Below are 18814 nucleotides of genomic sequence, written 5' to 3' on the forward strand. Positions count from 1 at the left end.
TAACACTTGTGCCTTGGGACCATAGAGAAGGAGATTATGCCTGAATAGGAACACAAAAGCACTGTTGTTTGAATTTCAGGGTTGCACAGCCCCAAGGCACATTTTATCTCTTTTCTATTAAAAAACTTAGAGTTAATGTTACAATTAATATAAAGTTGGCAGAGACAAATGTCAATTTTGGTGTCAGTGTGTTGACAGAGATTAGAATTAGTATCTTGGACATGTTTTTGAAATCCTGTTGCCACAAAATTCTCAGTACTATACAGAATAGGGGTATGAAAGAAAAGAGGCATTTGCTTACACTGCAGTGGAAACACGCTAAGCAAATCATCCTAGCAACAGAATCTGCTAGCTGGTATAAAAGCTACTGCCTTTATTAACTAGGTCTCTATGTTCTCGTGGGCACAAATGGTGGAAGCAATGTTTTAAAGCAGAAGAGTAGAAGATCAGATGTTCTGACATTGTCATTTCACAGTTCAGAAAGGATATAGTTAATTGGAACACAGCATGATCAAAATTGGTTTGTTTTGGCCCTCGGAAGGCAAAAACCACCACCCCAGATTTATTCATCATTTAACTCCTGCACAGGCTATACTTTAACAAACATGCAAAAAATAGTTATGGAAAGAGTACTAATTAATAAGTAATAAATAGCTAGCTTTGGGATGTCAGAAACATTGATTATAAAGTCAGGATGGGTCAGATATTTATATACTAAACTTAATGGCTGACATCAGAACCTCTGTATTTGGCCTTGAACTAAGATCACACTGTGACAAAATTTTTTCAAAAGGCATGAGAAATTTTTGATTGCTATAATGATGATAGCAGCTATCATTTGTTAAGCACTGTGTTCTGGCAGTGGGTTCTAAGTGCTTCACTGGAATTATTTCATTTAATCCTATGAGGCAGGTCACTTTATAGATGAGGGAAGTGAGGCCCACAGATGTTGAAGAACTTCCTCAGGGCCACACACCAAATTTCTGGTTGAGCAGAAATTTGAACCTAAGCATTCTGATTTCAAGTCACACAAATTCTCTTCATATATACAAAAATGCACCCTTAATAATTTGTTTTTATCAGTCAACAAAGCTTTTCCTATTTACCTAATATGCACACAATCTATTATTGTTCCAAAAACATTAAGAAGGAAGAGTCCTCTCTTCAAAAATTGTTTACTTGACTTTGCAGTGTGTTATTCAAAGCATGCTGACTTGATTCCTCATCATATTTTAAATATCTGCCTTTAAATATTTAAAACATTTTAAATATCCCCTACTCTCCTCTCCCTCAAGAGACACCAGCAGTGAAAAATACAAAGCCTTTTTGAATGGAGCTGTAACACAGGGAGGGACTACAGGGAGACCAATCAACCTCGAAAAGCAGTAACACCACAAATGAGAACAAATACGTGGGATGTCAGTTAAAGATGTATTGCCTATGTATGACGGGCTCCATGTTATTAAAAGGATACCACCTAGATAGTTTTCATTTGATTATACCACCAACCACTTGCTGTTTGTAATCACCAACTGAGAAGGTAAAACTGTTTGGCTATATCTGTATTTCATCTTATTAAATGTCTCTTTGTCTATTATCTCCAGCAATTGACATTTAATCTTTGAAGCCTATAAGAAAGAATTCTTAAGATTTACAAAAAAGACAGAATAAGCTGGTTGTCAAAGCTAAATTAAAAAAATGTTTCACTCTTCTTAAAAAGTTATTTTGTCTTAACTATAGTCGGAATTATAAAAACGGACCAAATATCAACAACAAATTTGAAAAAAATCTAATATCTATAATACACAGATTTATTCCCCATGTACTTAAACTATACTTTTTAAGATTTGTGACAAACTGGCTATAAATCATAAATGTTCTTTGTTAGAAGGAAAAGAAATCCTACAACTCAATTGTTCTAACAATTAAAATTAACAGTACAAAATGAATTTAAAAATATTTATCTGAGAGGCTGCATCAGTCTCCAGGGTAGTCACAAACATAACATTTTTTACACAGAATCAGATTTGCTATACTTAATGCAACAGCTCTAAGACATGCTTTTTCTTCTCTTGGATAGTCTTCCTGGTTTCTGATTTTTCTATTTCTATTCTGAGTTCAATTTTCTTGTGCTTTCTGTTCTACTGGTTACCAGAAGCTGTGACAATGACCCACTCAGGCTAAAACTTTTTTTTTTTGTACTCCGTACATGAAGCCTTCAATTACTGCCTGCTGAAGCAGACAGAATCCTATTAGTAAGAAAGACGATCACAAGATGCAGTGCCCTGCCCTAGCTGTATAAAAATAATTAGTCCAAAGTTGACAAATGTGTAATGAAGTCGCACAATCATTACATGTAAGAAATACTGGTTTGAATAAGCCTCCTAAACATCAATACCAAAGAATAGTGATTTGGAGCGCTATCTGCCAAAGGATTTAAAATTATAAATCTTTATTACCTTGAGTTAATATAGTAGAACATTTTAAGCAGGCAGAGACTTTGTAAGTTGTAAAAAATTCTATTTTGTTGACTATAAAATTGCATTTTAAAGTTAAACCATTACACTATTGAATTAATAGTGAGGGACAAAAAAAGCATTTACACATGATTTAGGTTTAGAGAATTTACACAAAGCAATGTATTTTTCCCAATTATTTAAAAAATCACCTAACAATATTGTAGTATTTTCCTCTAACGTTCAAATGAGAAAAGTTAAAATAAAAAATAAACAATCACCATAATTTAGGACTCTAGTTTCTACTCTAATCTTCAGAGATGGTATAAAAAATTATTCCCCACGCTATCAGGCCAATGATGCATTCTCTTTCTTTATACAGGAAAGCTAAAAAATCTAAGTGTCCTTGCTTAAAGAAGACATAAAACATTCCAGTTATTTCAGAGCATTTCTGGTTTGTCTGGTTGGGGTGGGGTGAGATGGGGTTAACAAGAGAAAACTAATAGTAAAACAAATACATTCTTACCCCATTCTCTTTGATTCCTTACAAAATTGTCAACCCAGGAGGAAAACCATCAAGAATACCTTTCTTTCATTTTTACATGAAACAGTTATAGATTCCTATTAGTAAAATGGTTGCATTAGAGGACATTAAATGGTGAACTTAAATAGAACTTAGAGAATGTTTTAAAGTAAAATTCAGCCGTGCAGTTTGGTTACTTCCGAAATATCCAAATATGCTTTCTGTGTGAAAATTAACTGAGGTCCGCATTTGTTTGTCAATGAAATGATACTTAGGGTCTGCAGAGTTCAAAGCAGTCAGATAAAAAGCAGTGCTGTCCTCTAGTGGACAGCCACCAACCTGAGAAAGAACTGTTTTGATGATTTAAAGAGGTTCTACAAATCTTCAGTCCTGTTTGAGACTCAAAATTTGTCATATGGTAGAAAAGACCTAAGCCTGATAGTTTTATACTTAAAACTGTTTATACAAAATTTTGTTTCTGTTTATACAATGAAGAAGGTTGACAGTAGTATCAGGACTTATAAAATTAGGGCAACAAGGCATCCAATGTTATTTGAAAAGCAAAAATTCTTTGGAGAATTATAAATTCTCCAAAATTACCCAGAATTTAAATCCCATATAGTTAGTACGAGAGAAGAAAATAACTAACAAACAAAAACAGTAACTCAAAAGTTAATAAACCTAAGAATAGAGAAAGGGAAATATTAGAGACCCCATCAAAAAGTGTCTTTGCCATTTGTGTTTGCAATCCTAGCACTAGCAAAATCTGTCACAAAGGTCTCCAAAAAAATACTAAGTGAAGGAGTTACACATTATAGATCTTTTTAAGATACCAAAACTAATGTGTACCAGTATTTCCCCTATTAACAACCTTTAAACAGGTATGTAATAACGGTGATTAACTGGGTGAGTTTAAGGCCTAGAAATGAAACAAGTTGGCCAGGCATGGTGGTGCATGCCTGTAATCCCAACACTTTGGGAAACCAAAGCGGGAGGATTGCTTGAGCCCGGCAGTTCAAGACCAGCCTGGGCAACATAGGGACACCCTGTCTCTACAAAAAAAAAAAAAAATTAGCTGGGCATGGTAGCAGGCACTTGTAGTAATAACTACTCAGGAGGCTGAGGCAGGATGATTGCCTGAGCCCAGTTCAAGGTTGCAGTGAGCTATAACTGTGCCACTGCACTCCAGCCGGGGGAACAGAGTGAGACCCTGTCTTAAAAGAAAAAAAAAAAAAAAGAAATGAAACAAGTTGTTCTTTACCTGTACTTGAATTAAATAATAAGACTTTTGTTTTAAACTTGAAATAAACTGTCTTCATGTGTGTTGATAAATTAAAAAGTTGACTGCCTGGTTGCCAATGGATACACTGTTCCACTCACAGCACCAGACTTTCCTAATAGTTAAGGACCTAGTGACAATAGTAAAACAACATTTATTTGACTAAGATTGTAATTATCCACAAGTTGCATAGGTAAAAGCTTGCAAATTTAAAAAGTGACAGGATAAACAAAATCCAAATTGCTAATTAAGATATACGGGGCGGGGGGTGAGGAAGTGGGGAAGGAATATCAGTAGTGAATACAAGTTAATAATGAAAGTTGCTCCAGAATCTTACTGAATAATAAGGTAAGAACTAAAATAGAATCATGGCAGAGACAGGGCGTTCTGTCTTCAATCAAATATCACATTTTCTCCTCAGAGGGTTAATTTGTGGTTCATGAAAGGACAAAATGAGTAGGTAAGTGTGACAACCTTTTCAACAACATTATTGTATGCAAACATCAGGATTTCTGACTACGGGTGAAAATGTGAGATGGCTGAGACTGCTGAAAGACATACACAGTTATGGTCTAAGACTGTTTTATAGACACGGCTCTAATGTACTCCCGGAATGGACAATACACTATCTTGCCGGAGCACTCTGGGATATGTGTAAGAAAAATTAAACCAAACATCTCATCTACTGGCATCCCTTACTGACTAATCGGGAAAAAAGAAAACATATAAACCTAGGAAAAAGTATTTTGAAATGTGTCATGTGGCAATACAGCTTGATAATTCAGGGCAGCCTCAAACTGCGGACTTTGGAATATTTGCCTTCTAACCACTTGGAGTGCTGCCTAAAATAGAGATTCCTGGGCTCTGTCTCAGATTTACCGAAGCTGAGTTTTTGGGGTGGGTTCCAGAAATCTGAGTTTTACACAAACTCACACGATTTTGTGGTACAGAAAAACCTTAGCGATTTCGGAGCGACAGGTTTTTCGTTTTCTGCTTTTTGGCCACTGCACTTACTCCTTAGTGCTGTTACCAGAGGACATGCAATGTAATCAAAGCAAGGCACCTCAGTTTCCACGACGTTGAACACAAACCTCCTTCCTAAACCCTTTCTGGATATTTCACAGAGAATCACAAGAAAGTTTTCCTGGCCCTGAATGAACTGGGATCCCCACAACTAACGCCTCTAATCTCCTACCTTCGAACACATGAGGTCTTGCCCCTTCCCCTTTGCAGTCCATTCATCTACTGGTTTAATACTGTCCATTTTGCCTTTGGGATACACTTTATTTATGTATTCGTTTACTAGTATTGTCTTAAGTAATATGCATTAAGACCTTCACCATGTATAGTATATCTCATTAAAATAAATTTGAATATCTTACACAGGAAATGAAGATATTCAGCTATATATTTAAGAAGTGCTTTTTGATGATGATGGAAATTCTCATTTTTGTAATACTCCTTATCATGCATTAACAGTAATTTGGAAAACAGCAGATTGACACAATGACCATAACTCTGTATCTTTTTTTTTTTTTTTTTTTTTGAGGTGGAGTCTCCCTCTGTTGCCCAGGATGGAGTACAGTGGTGCCATCTTGGCTGACTGCAACCTCTACCTCTTGGGTTCAAGCAATTCCCCTGTCTCAGCCTCCCGAGTAGCTGGGATTACAGGTGCCTGCCACCACGCCTGGCTAATTTTTTTTGTATTTTTAGTAGAGACGGGGTTTCACCATGTTGGCAGGCTGGTCTTGAACTCCTGACCTCAAGTGATCCGCCTGCCTTGGCCTCCCAAAGTGCTGGGATTATGGGCGTGGGCCACCATGCCCGGCCACTCTGTATATCTCAATAAGATGATTTTGTTCTCAAAGAGCAAGTTTTTCAAGTAAGTACAACAGAAATGAAGATAAAGTTGAGTCTCTCAATAGTATACTGTTTGGCTCTGATCCTCTCACTCATTTAGAAAATTACAACTAAAAATCATATAATCTAATAGTGGATCTGCTTTCTCAATTGATCTTTAAAAGTGTTAATGAAATAAAAAATGTTTCTGGTTTTTGAAGTGAATTTCATAAAACCTGTGCTCATTTAATTGGCTTTTTCTTAATGAGGGCCATTTTCTGTTGCTGTGTTAAGAGTCATTTTCTATTAAGTCTTCAATTAAAATTTGTACTTTATACCATTACATACTTCTACACATTAATAAAAAGGTTCACTTTTCCTTAGATAATTCTTACACTAAGTATTTCTTTACCTGGCATTTAATGTAAAAATGTATAAAATTTGAAGAGCAGTAGAAATAAAGTATTCCAAAATTAGGCAATGGAAACTCTATTCATTAAAGGGTTAGAATGAATACACTAATTCTTATTAAAAGTCCTCTCAGAAAGAAAAGATCCTGAAAAATTAAATAGAACGTAAAACCAGCCAAGAGTAACTTAACATACTGGAAATTTTAATCTCTTAAAATACTAGTAGTAAAAATGCTTTTCACACTTGGCGTTTTTAAAAATAATCCTAAACTGATTACCATTAATAAATATTAGAGTGGCTTTGGTCCTACTCTTCATAAACTCAAAAACATAACTATCACAAAAGAATAAGGGAATCATTCAAAATCTCATAGGGATTTCAATTTTATCATTAGCAATTAAACAATACATAAACTTAGATATAGAAACATATTAATTCCACAGGGTAATATAATATGGAACACTTTAGTTAAAAACATTTATTTCAATAAAGTGGTAAACAGTTAATTTAGATTATTATAATGTAAACACTAATTCCTATTTCATTTTAAATGAAATTAAGAAAAGCAAAAAAAAACTGTACAAAAGTACAGTTTTATTAACAATTGTTTATTTTTGTTTTAATTGCTATTAGCAAAAAGAATGAGAAAAAGTGTTACATACACAAGATAATAATTTATGTCAATTTCTGTATAAAAAATACAAATAACTTTACGTGTTTGTCACCTGGAAGCTTTCTAAAATTTAGAACATTATTACAGCCATACTTTAGCTATAAAAGCAAATATGAAATATTTTTCAATTCAGTATGGTGGGACTTGAGAAGCAAGTTAAGACAGCACAGCCTATTCTTAAGTATTTACAGGTATTTTATTGACTTTTGACTCTGTAGTAACTTGGGCCCTCCCCCAGGTTACAGAGCCAAACACCAGGCCACTGATGATGGGGCTAGAACAGAAAAGCCTCAAGACACTGTGGATGAGTATGAGGAACACGAACATTAAGTTTGGGTTCAATCTCTGCATTCCAAAGTCAAATATAAATGGTTCTTAGTTGTGTGTCTCCTCTGCATTAGCATGGACAATTGAGAATTGACTGTAATTTTAATTTAAATCATTTGAGCAGGTATTACAGGTATTACGTTCCAAACCAGCAAGACAAGTTACTGGCAAACTATCTTTAATAAGAATTATACAACTGTGCTAAGGGTCCCTTTAAGTCTATCTCCCAATAGGAAGATAGCTTTCATTTTATGTGGCTTTGTAACTTCACTTTTCTTCTTCTTTCCTTTCTCTTTTTTTGAGACAGGGTCTCACTCTGTCACCCAGGCTGGAGTGCAATGGTGTGATCACAGCTCACTACAGCCTTGACCTCCATGGGCTCAGGTGACCCTCCCACCTCAGCTTCCCAAGTAACTGGGACCAGAGGCATGTGCCACCATGCCGGACTAAATTTTATATTTTTTGTATAGACAGGGTCTCCCTATGTTGCCCAGGCTGGTCTTGAACTCCTGGGCTCAAGAGATCTGCCCACCTTGGCCTCCCAAAGTACTGGGATGACAGATGTAAGCCACCTTGCCCAGCCTTGACATTTTTTCTTCTAAGAAACAAAAATCTAGACAGCTGCCATTGCTTTCAGAAAAGTTAAACAAACAAACAAAAAGACAACCCAAAACAACCTATACACAAAACAAAACTAGTGTTCCAAGATAAACAGTGGCTACTCTATATCTTTTTGTACATTACAAAAGAACATATTAAAACAAGACTGCAGTATTGCTGGATACTAGGTGTTTCAGGTAAAATTTCATACTGAAGAAGTTATAGTTGATAATACGGCATTTAGGTGTTTTAGTAAATTCAATAATTCCAAGGACCCATAAATAAAACAAAACAGTTTCTGTTAGAGAAAATTACCTAGGAAAGTGAAAAGAAGTATTTAAAGCAGAATAAAATTAAAACAGGAAAACTCAAAATCAAAATACTTATTTGCACTGAAAAGGCTTTTGTTTACTCTTTTCCCTATTGAACAACATTAACTGATAAATAAGTTGTATTTTTGTGATGGTCTGTATCATGGCCTTACATCCATTTTCTTATTTTATCACTACCCTAAAAGAAACGAAAGCAGGAGACCTCTTGAGCAACTTAAGAACCCTATGTTCGTTTAAAAAAACAGTACAAGGTAAATCTATTTTTAAACTAGTACATGCAGTTTTTATTCTGCTGTGATCAGTTCAGTGAAGTCAGGCAACTATGAATACAGTAATGGCAGATCAGCTCTTCTGAAGTCAAATCTAATGTTCTTTCATAGCTATCACAGAATTTCATTTCAGTCCTCCCCAACTTTTTTTCCTGCCACCCATTTCCAAACACATGAGGAATGTAAAGCGCGTAAGAAGTTACAACTTCCCCAAGATGACCAAGACAATTAGTGGCAGAGTTAGGTCTAAAACCCAAATCACCTGTAGCATTTTTCATATGGGGCCTCTCTTACTCCTGTGCTAACTAAAAAAAATGGTTTTTAAGGTCCGCGGGCCTTCCCTTTGATGCTAAATTTGTTTTCCATGGTTCGTAATTATATAAGAAAGGGCACACTAAATATACAGTGCGTAGGTATTTTTAATGGCAGAAGTATGTCTGCCAAGTATGTAAAATTGCCAAGGGAATTTTACAACAAATTCCCTTAAGCTCACACAGGACTATGCAATCACCAAATGGGTAAGAGATAATTATTTTTATCTTTACATTCATTTAAAGCCACGGGCATTCATAAAAATACAAGAGGGCAAACATTAATCACATTTTCTGCTGCCTTTCAGGACAAATACCTTGGATTTCATATTTCAGATGCCTGGTGATGGAAAATATTACTGGTCTAAGAAACAGAAGCTGTATTTACCCCCATGTTGGTCATCTAGCAGCGCTTTATTTACTGGAAGCAGTCTTAGGGGATGGCTATAAAAAGGAAATCTGTATGTAGTACCCAAACTTCCTCCCTTTCAATTAAAAAAGTCCAACTATATTGCTTTATAGAATAGTTCTTCCTGGACATCTACTGAATCTAGTGAAATAAGATAAACTCTCAACCATTTCATAAAGGGTAATTTTATAAATTACCAAGCTATTATAAAATGTGAATATGCTCTGTATATCTTCCAGGAAAGACCAGACCAGTATGATAAGGATGCTCTGAGAGGGAAAAGACAGCCTTAATGCAAAGCAATAAACAACTATACCATCAGAAAACAAAAAGGAGTGTGTGTGTGTGTGTGTATATATATATGTTTAGGGGTTATTATTTCCAAAGAAAACAATGAATTTAAAATTATATATTTATACGTACTCAAGTCATCTCCACCTCCACATTGTGTGTTAGTGAACCCACCTGTGTATATTATCCTGGCCCGAAGGGACTGCACCTACATTGGCTATATTAACAACCTTCTGAAAGATCACAGAGGGAGTGAAATTCTGTGGTGCAGCAATGATGACAGCAGAAGTTTCATTCATTCCTGTTAGCATTCCTGTAAAAGCAAAAGAAGGCTCCCTTTTACTAATTTCTTTTTGAAAATTACATTTACAGAATTTTAAGCTCATGGCCAAAATTTTAACTTTTTTCAACAAAAGAAACACCACTTAGGATGCAATTTACAAGATAATTATAAAACTAAAACAATATGCAATTGTTTCAAAGATTTTTAAAAAATCCTCATTGTATAGGAAAATGTGTAAAAATGCAGTTAAAAATCACTCAATAAATCTAATTTTAAGTATGATAGGATAAAAACTTAGAATCACAAATATGAAATATCAATTTCAGTCTCTTTAAAATATACTCAATCTGGGGTTTATGCAAACTAGTACGCTTTTACTTCTTAATAATATATAAATGTATTTATTACTATTGCTATTTTTTTCTGTTCATTCAAAGATCTCTTATTGCCAAATGTTGCATGAGAACACATCAAAGTAATTCCAGTATAACTAGCAGCAATACCTGATAAATGGCCTCAGTATGACAGATCGAAGTTATCTCAACAGTGACTGGAAGTCACTGAAAATGTACAAGTATTTAGGCTATACTTAGAGATAAAAGTACTTGCCTAGTGAATGAAACTATAGTTGCTGACAAAAACACAAATTGAAATTTCTGAAGTAAAAACTTGAAAATGAAGGAAAAAATGAGAATGAAAACTCTTAAATCCCAGGGACGTTTCAAATAATATTTAGAAAAGAAATTAAGTTAAGCAAAAGCATGAAAAAAACCATACAGAGTCAATGCAAGACATGCCATTAATATTCAGATCTCCTGTAAAAATGTTCAGTGAACAAATTCAACAACGTACCAAACACTTCAAACAAATACTGAAATTTAGTACTCGGGTTAAAAAACACATTAATTACAACAAATGCCATCTATTTGGATCTGTGATGTAAGTCATAGACATCTAATGGCATCTATTAAAACCAATAACTCTTTGAGATATTTGATATGTGCACAGTAGTTTACAAAATTGATGAAAATAGTAAAAATCTGATTTCATGTTTTCAAAAGACCCTGCACCTTCAGGCATATATATCTAATTTTTAGTTATTTATTGCAAATGAAACCTAAAATTTAAAAGAATCCCTATGATTAACAGTATGAAAACACTAAAGCCTAACACTGTGAAAAGACTTTTGCCGTCAGAAAATAAAACTATCTAGCTTCTAACAACAAGCATTTTTTACTAACCACTTTCAAACTCTGGGAACACTATGTTCTGTCTTAGACCGTTTAACTTCAATATTAGGCAAAAGCTTTAAAAACTATACAAACAGTCAAACACTGCTTTTAAGTAAAGCACAGTGGCTGACATAACACTGCTGAGAGATGTGTGTACTCATTTAGGATTTAAACCTTCTCCATTAAGCTCTATTGAAGAGCAACTGCTGAATAAATGAATGCAACTATGTTTATGTTAAAAGCCTGTTTCCCGCAGCATGTAATTAAAGGAAATGTTGTACAAAGCCAGTACTTTTGTCAAGCTCCTGTAAATGGAAAGATGGATAGCACTCAGAGAAGTGAATGCATTGCTTCATATTTAACCTTAACACTCTTGTCATTAATGGTTTGTCTAACTTGTTCTATAAAAGACAAGGTACTGCTCCATTGAAGTAAAATTAAAAAAATCAACTAAACCATGCTTTTCAGAACAGAAGATTCATTATCGTCAGCTAATGTATTGGCATAAAGCAAAGTAACATCCTATCAAGTAAGGCACACATTCAATCTGCCTTCCCACCCCCCTTTATTTTTAACTCATGCTGTTTTATTGTTATAGGCAATTTGTACCACTCAGCATGACAGTGTAAACTGAATCAAGATTAATTTACATGCAAAAGAACACTTAGGAGAGCAGCATGGTAAGCAAATGTATTGTCTCGATTGCTGAGGTGGAAAAAGAACCTGGAAAGAAAAAAAGGTGCCCTAATTAAGGGGCATCAAATATGATTGCTTATGGTAGTTAAGGGCCAGAAAATAGTAAATGTCTGACCATTTAAAGAATTAGCATCTTGCTAGCTAGGAACCCATAAGATGGATGCATAAATCATAATAAAATTAAGTAAACATTTTAGGTTTCTTAAACCAGAGATTTTTCTAAATGAAAATATATCAGGTATTCTCAAATTAACAGGAAAGAAAAACAAGCAAAGGTTTCATTAAAAGTTTCTCCTAAAAAATAATACTTTAAAACACTGTAGAGCCTGTCATATATTAATAAAGGTAAAATCACTGGGAAAATATTTTAAAATTGTCAGCTAAGTAATTTGTGGCTTTATTAGAGTCTATCTAAATTTTGGTGAAGGCAGTAGATAGCACTTACTTTAGGCTAATCAGCTGTAATTAACTGCTAAAAGGCAAACCAAATAATGTAAAAAAAATAAAATTCAAAAAAAATTTCTAAGTTTTAGATTTGTAATTTAATTCACAAGAAGAAAATGAATAAAAATTCAAAAAAATTTTCTAAGTTTTACATCTGCAATTTAATTCACAAGAAGAAAATGAACAAGAGGAGGCATCTTAGAATAAGGCTTAGGCCTCTTGAAATTAAAACTGCGTGAAGAAACCAAATTAAATATTTTTAAGTAAAAAAGAGATCCCATGTTATTTTCTTATTGAAAGCATCTCACAGCTAGATCATTAACTAATTCTGCAATGCTTGAAACTCACAGCAATGAAATAAATCATGCTTCTGATGGAGGCTTATATACATAACCATCAATATATAGAATAATCTTTCATTTACTACTTTGACTACCAATCTTATTATATATATATAAAATGTTTAGCCATGAAACCCTAAATGCAACAACTGAGAAAAAGTGATAGATCATGTTACATATTAGAAATAAAACTTTTGTTTTTAAAAAATATTAACTTAAAATGCAATACTCTGTTAGAACCACTTTTATTTAATACTATATACTTTTCAGTTATGTATATCTTTAGAATAAAAATGGAACCACATTCCTTATGTTCCTTATTTATAATTTTTTCAGTTAAATTGAATTAACACATTTAACGTACTTCTTGAGTTTTAAAATGTGTCATATGAAATAAGGTATTATGTAAATCCTTTTTATTCAAGGTAGAAAAATCAGTTAAAGCTGGTGTACACCCGCCCACACACACACCCCCACTTAAATTTACTTGCGTTTTACCTTCCAGAATTTTGCATTGATAAAATCTGAGGAAACAGATTTTTATTCTGATTTAGGATTTTCTGTTAGCGAGAGATTTCTAGGTATCTTTTGTGGAAATAAGCTACGCTCTTACTAGAGCAGTATAACAAATACATGTGTAAAGTTGAGGATTGAGACCTCTATTACCAAACCTGCTGAAACCTATAACTAAAAAGATGCTATTGAAAAGACTCTTTAAACCTGTGCTAAATTTGCCAGCATCAAGTTCCACATCAAAGAATGAATTCAGGAAGACAGAAAGAATGATACAGAAATGCCAAGAGACTTGCAAGGATTTACAAATACTTCATATAAACAAATTTTCAAATAGCTTTATTCAGAGTAGCCTTTCTGCTCTATTAAACATAGCAAACAGCTGCCAGATTTATTCAGACAAATAATCAACAACCATAGAAGTAAAATGGCAGAAGAAAAAGGAATTTTGGCAACAACTCCACAGAGGACCACAGCTATTCTCCAAGTGCACCTCTCTCATGCACTTACGGTTCTGTATGGCTAGTCAGCGAAAAATCCCTCAGTCACAGCAGAGCACAAAAAATTTGATCGAAATATTAAGTATTCTAAACAAAAGCTGAGGGAATGAAAGGGTATATAATAATCTGCTGCTTCAGATAACTTTAGCCGCACTTTTCAAAAAAAGAATATCCCCTTAACAATAAATGTGCCAACGCCTTATTCAGTCACCGTGTGCCACTCACCTTGGTTTGCTGAGCAGATGTAAAGCAGAGAGGCAGGCTTTAGCCAGCAAAGGGTAAGAATAGCAAATATAAGAATCAATTCAATTTGTCAATAGAAAAATAAAATCACAAAGATAATTTTCCTCTATAGCAATAATCAACTTTCCAAGAAATGCAAATCCAAAGAAAGATTTCATCGTTCTTTTTTATCACTTAAATAATGCCCGAGCAAAAATATTACTATTAATTTACAGTCTTGTATGAGATTTTCTTTTTGACACTGTGAATTGCAAAGGCTTAGAGTAAAAACAGTATCTTCAGCATAATAATGGAGTGCCAGGAAGCATGCCCCTCTTCTTAGGTGTAGGTATTCGTGTGTGCCTAGTACGTTCTGGAAGTTTGATGGGTATGATTTACTACCTCAAAGTGAAGGGATCTTTGATAATACCCTCCACAGGAAAAAAATGGCTGAGATTCACATAAAATTGTAAAAACTGCTGACTATAGCATTTAAATATGCCTTAGTTTTATAAACGTTATCGTTAATTAAACACATAAAATCAGACAGTTATCTCCCCTTATTCACATATAAAAAAAACCACCTCGCTTTTATTAGAGGGTATGTTTGACTCTGGGCAAACTACAGATATTAATATTTGCATTTTGCTGAAAATATTTTCTTTTTAAGTACTTATTTTAAAAATGTTTCAGTTCTAATACGTTCTGACAACACAGCATTTCTTTAATATAGAATTAGGTCAAAAGAAACCAGAAGTATTTTAATGCCATAATTAGGACTTTATTTTGAAGGGTAAGGTAGTTTAATGTGTGCAGGGACAAATACATTAGTAAGACATAAACAGTTCTATAATGAAAAAAATACACAAACATAACAATTATAGTGGTAGGACATCGGTAAAGTCCCCAATTCCTGGCACTTTCAATAATACAAAACCCCTTAGTATATCATCGGGTTGACAAGCGACAACTCTCAGCATTGAAAAGGTGATTAAGAATTAATTTATCATTTTAAAGACATATTAATCAATTTTCAAGTGTGCCAGAAATATAGACAAACATCTATTTTTAAGATTGTAAGTGCAAAGCATTAACAAAAATTGGAAGATTGTGCACTAATATCTGTTAATGGCTATGTATACATGAAAATTTGTTTTAGAGACTGTACAGGAATGAGTACATATTATTTGGTGTGTAAATTTCTAGTAAGTTGTAGACATCTCTCACCTTGCTCTTTCTTAAAATCTTTCTCTGACATGGCCACAGGTAAAAGCAGTTCTCCAACAGGTGGTTGAATATTAACACTGAAGCAATCATCCTTGGTACTGAAGAAAAACAATCAAAGCTGACTAAATGCTTCATAAATAAACATTCTTAATACTAAGTAGTTAAATCAATGCAATGAAAGCATATGCTAGCATAGACAGTATAAGGTCTTTTTGGTTTAAATATCACAGCTAAAAAGGTTTAAACATTTTCCTGAACAACATTACTTGCAGAAGAATACATCTGTTTTCTCAATCAGGACTTTTTTTAAAAACAAAACTACATAGGTATAGTAAATTATCCCATTTGAAAAATAACTTTAAAAACTTGCAGTAATTGTATGTAACCACTACCACCAGAGAAGCACTTCATGCAGCTTATAGAGAAGTAATATTTTATCTCTAGTTTGCATACATCTTAAAGTATAGAAGATGAAGTGCTTTAGTCTGAAACGGTTAAGATCTCTTTTTAAAAATATTAGTTTTTAATAAAGAAGAAAACAGAGTGACCATATTGTGTTTAGATAGGTGCTAATAGTAATATCTCATCTGCAAACTTGCTTTCCTTAAAAAAAAAAAAAAAAAAAAAAAAAAAGCCCTTATTTGCTAGTAGTGCTATTCATTGACATCATTGACCAACATGGTAAAAATTATTATTTCAAATGACAGGATATGAAGAATTTAAGAAAGCCAACCATGTTTGTTCTAATATCAGATAGAAAAACAATAAGTGCATTTACGTAAGTCTCATGACATTATGATCAATAAAAAAATACTAAATTGTCTAAAAAATTTTTTAAAGTTAGATGTTTAGGGTTAGGTTGAGTGTATCCTAAATGATAGCAGTGTGTTTGGCTGCAAATAAGCAGAAAATCCAATTAACAGTTTTTTGAGAAGAAGGCATTGATCGTTTATAATACAAGAAGTCTTAGAGTTACCAGTCACAGGCTCATTAAGTGGCTTAAAAAAGCCTTTAGAGGCCCAGATTCCTCTAGCTTTCCACTCTGCCATCCTTACTATGTTGGCTTTCATCCTCATGGTTGCCACATGGCTGCTGTATCTCCAGGTACCTAGTTTACATTCCATTGAAGGAAGGGTGGTGATGACAGAGTGTTGAGTAACTGTGTCAACCAAATCTGTTCCTTTTTATCACAAAAGCAAAAGTTTTCAGGAAGTCCCATAGAGGGACTTCTACTTTCATATTAGAACTGGATCCCACAGCCTGTGAGATGGTAACTAGAGAAACAGGGATTGTGGATAAGAAATACTAAACATTAGGTTAAGAAACACTTGAATTTATTCACGTGTGGGTAGAGACAAATGACATAATATAAAAAAAGAACATAAAATCCACTTTTATTTTATGCTATTATGTATTGTATTCTTGCAAGTGGCCTTATATTTTTTCCATATGTAGATTGTCCAAGGCAAACCAATAACTCCAATTTATTTGTCAATTCAATAAACACTTATTGAATGCAAACTTGATCCTATGTAGTGTGTGAATATCTGGGGATTTAATGCCAAGTGAGATTGGCCCTTCAAGCTCACAAATCTAGTTGGAGGGAAAGAAATTACACTTATAATGGAACGGCAGGCACTACATTAGATATGTGGAAAGCATTCTGCAGGAGTGAGGCTGAGTTTACTTCCAAGAGGAGAAAGAGGGCATTCTAGGCCTGTACTTTGGGAATGAGGAGCAGACTAATATGTCAACAGAAGAGGCTGGGGGCACATGGCAGAGTATCATATATGGTATGACCACTCATCCCAGTCCTCCCAGGAATAGTCCCAGTTTACGGCTGTTGTGGAATCCTGTCCAGCTGGTGCCTACTTTCACTCTCTAAAGTATCCTGATATGTGTGATAAAGCATATGGTTACTTTACTCATATAACTAAGACAAGGGTGTTTCAGTGTTTCTTGAAGCAATGGGAAACTACTGGAGATTTTTGGCGTAGGAAGGTAAATGGTCCCATTTATGTTTTAGAAACTCCAGTGGCAGTGGTAAGGTGGAGTAAGGGAGAAACCAAAGGCAGGTACATCAGTTAGGAGTCTAAATTAATAGTCTAGGCAGGGGTTTGATTTTTTTTTACGCATTTGCTGTGTGTCTTTTTACTTTAATAAAGCCTAAAAAGGATATTAAGAGATAGCTTCTGTTATTTCAAATTTACTGAGAAGAAAACTAAAAAGAAGTTGAACAATATGCCCAAGGTCACACAGCTAGTAACTGACAGCACTGGGATTTGAACCCAGGTGTATCTAACTTCAAAGTCCACATTTATTCCACTATAATATGCAACTTCCCCAGGGTGGGCAGCACTGGGCAGGGGGCAGATGGAGTATTTTATGGATATTCTAGAGTAGAAGGGACACACCTGGTGATGAAGGGAGGGAAGAAACTTCACACCTTCTAATGTGAACAACTGGGTGAATGACAAAGTGCTGAAGGAGTTTGGGGACTTAAAGAAAATGATTTGGCTTTAGCCACATTATATTTTGAGTACTGAGTTACCCATGAAGAGATATTCAGCAGATAAATGGAAATACAAATCAAGAATCTGGAGAGAGACTAGCTGCGCATAGTGACATGTGCTTATAATCCTAGCTATTTGGGAGGGTGAGCTGGGAGGATTGCTTCAGCCCGGGAATTTGAGACTACAGCGAACTATGATCATGCTACTGCACTCCAGCCTAGGTGATAGAGTGAGACCTCATCAAGAAAAGAAAAGAAAAGAAAAATAAAAGAAAAGAAAAGAAAAGAGAAAAGAAAATAAAAAAGAAAGGGAATCAGGAGAGAGGACAGGGCAGTACGTAACAGTCTGGAAGCAGTAAGAATGGTGTAACTGCATGAAAAAATGCTCATCATCACTGGCCATCAGAGAAATGCAAATCAAAACCACAATGACATATCATCTCATACCAGTTAGAATGGCAATCATTAAAGTCAGGAAACAACAGGTGTAGGGGAGGATGTGGAGAAATAGGAACACTTTTAAACTGTTGGTGGGACTGTAAACTAGTTCAACCATTGTGGAAGACAGTGTAGCAATTCCTCAAGAATCTAGAACTAGAAATGCCATTTGACCCAGCCATCCCATTACTGGGTATATACCCAAAGGATTATAAGTCATGCTGCTGTAAAGACACATGCACACGTATGTTTACTGCGGCACTATTCACAATAGCAAAGACTTGGAACCAACCCAAATGTCTGTAAATGACAGACTGGATTAAGAAAACGTGGCACATATACACCATGGAATACTATGCAGCTATAAAAAAGGATGAACTCATGTCCTTTGCAGGGACATGGATGAGGCTGGAAACCATCATTCTGAGCAAACTAGTGCAAGGACAGAAAACCAAACACCGCATGTTCTCACTCATAGGTGCAAATTGAACAATGAGAACACATGGACACAGGATGGGGACCATCACACATCAGGGCCTGTCGTGGGGTGGGAGGAGGGAGGAGGGATAGCATTAGGAGATATACCTAATGTAAATGATGAGTTAATGGGTGCAGCACACCAACATGGCACATGTATACATATGTAACAAACCAGCACGTTGTGCACATGTACCCTAGAACTTAAA

At 34.7% G+C, this 18814-nt stretch overlaps 1 protein-coding gene across 4 annotated transcripts in view; it reads right to left on the reverse strand.

Annotated features, from left to right (window-relative positions):
* AP3B1 (adaptor related protein complex 3 subunit beta 1) overlaps positions 1–18814 on the reverse strand; it is a 301940-nt gene that overhangs the window by 2911 nt on the left and 280215 nt on the right. For all 4 annotated transcript variants that reach the window (XR_001903494.2, XM_003899849.4, XM_021939489.1 and 1 more), the window contains 2 exons: positions 15179–15276; positions 9895–10033 (listed from right to left, as the gene is read on the reverse strand). Coding sequence is in view for 3 of the 4 variants with exons in the window: in XM_003899849.4 (XP_003899898.3) it covers positions 9895–10033; positions 15179–15276 (237 nt within the window). In the remaining variant the exon portion in view is untranslated. The remainder of the gene's footprint in view (positions 1–9894; positions 10034–15178; positions 15277–18814) is intronic.

Source organism: Papio anubis, chromosome 5, assembly GCF_008728515.1.
Source record: "Papio anubis isolate 15944 chromosome 5, Panubis1.0, whole genome shotgun sequence".
Classification (NCBI taxonomy): domain Eukaryota; kingdom Metazoa; phylum Chordata; class Mammalia; order Primates; family Cercopithecidae; genus Papio; species Papio anubis.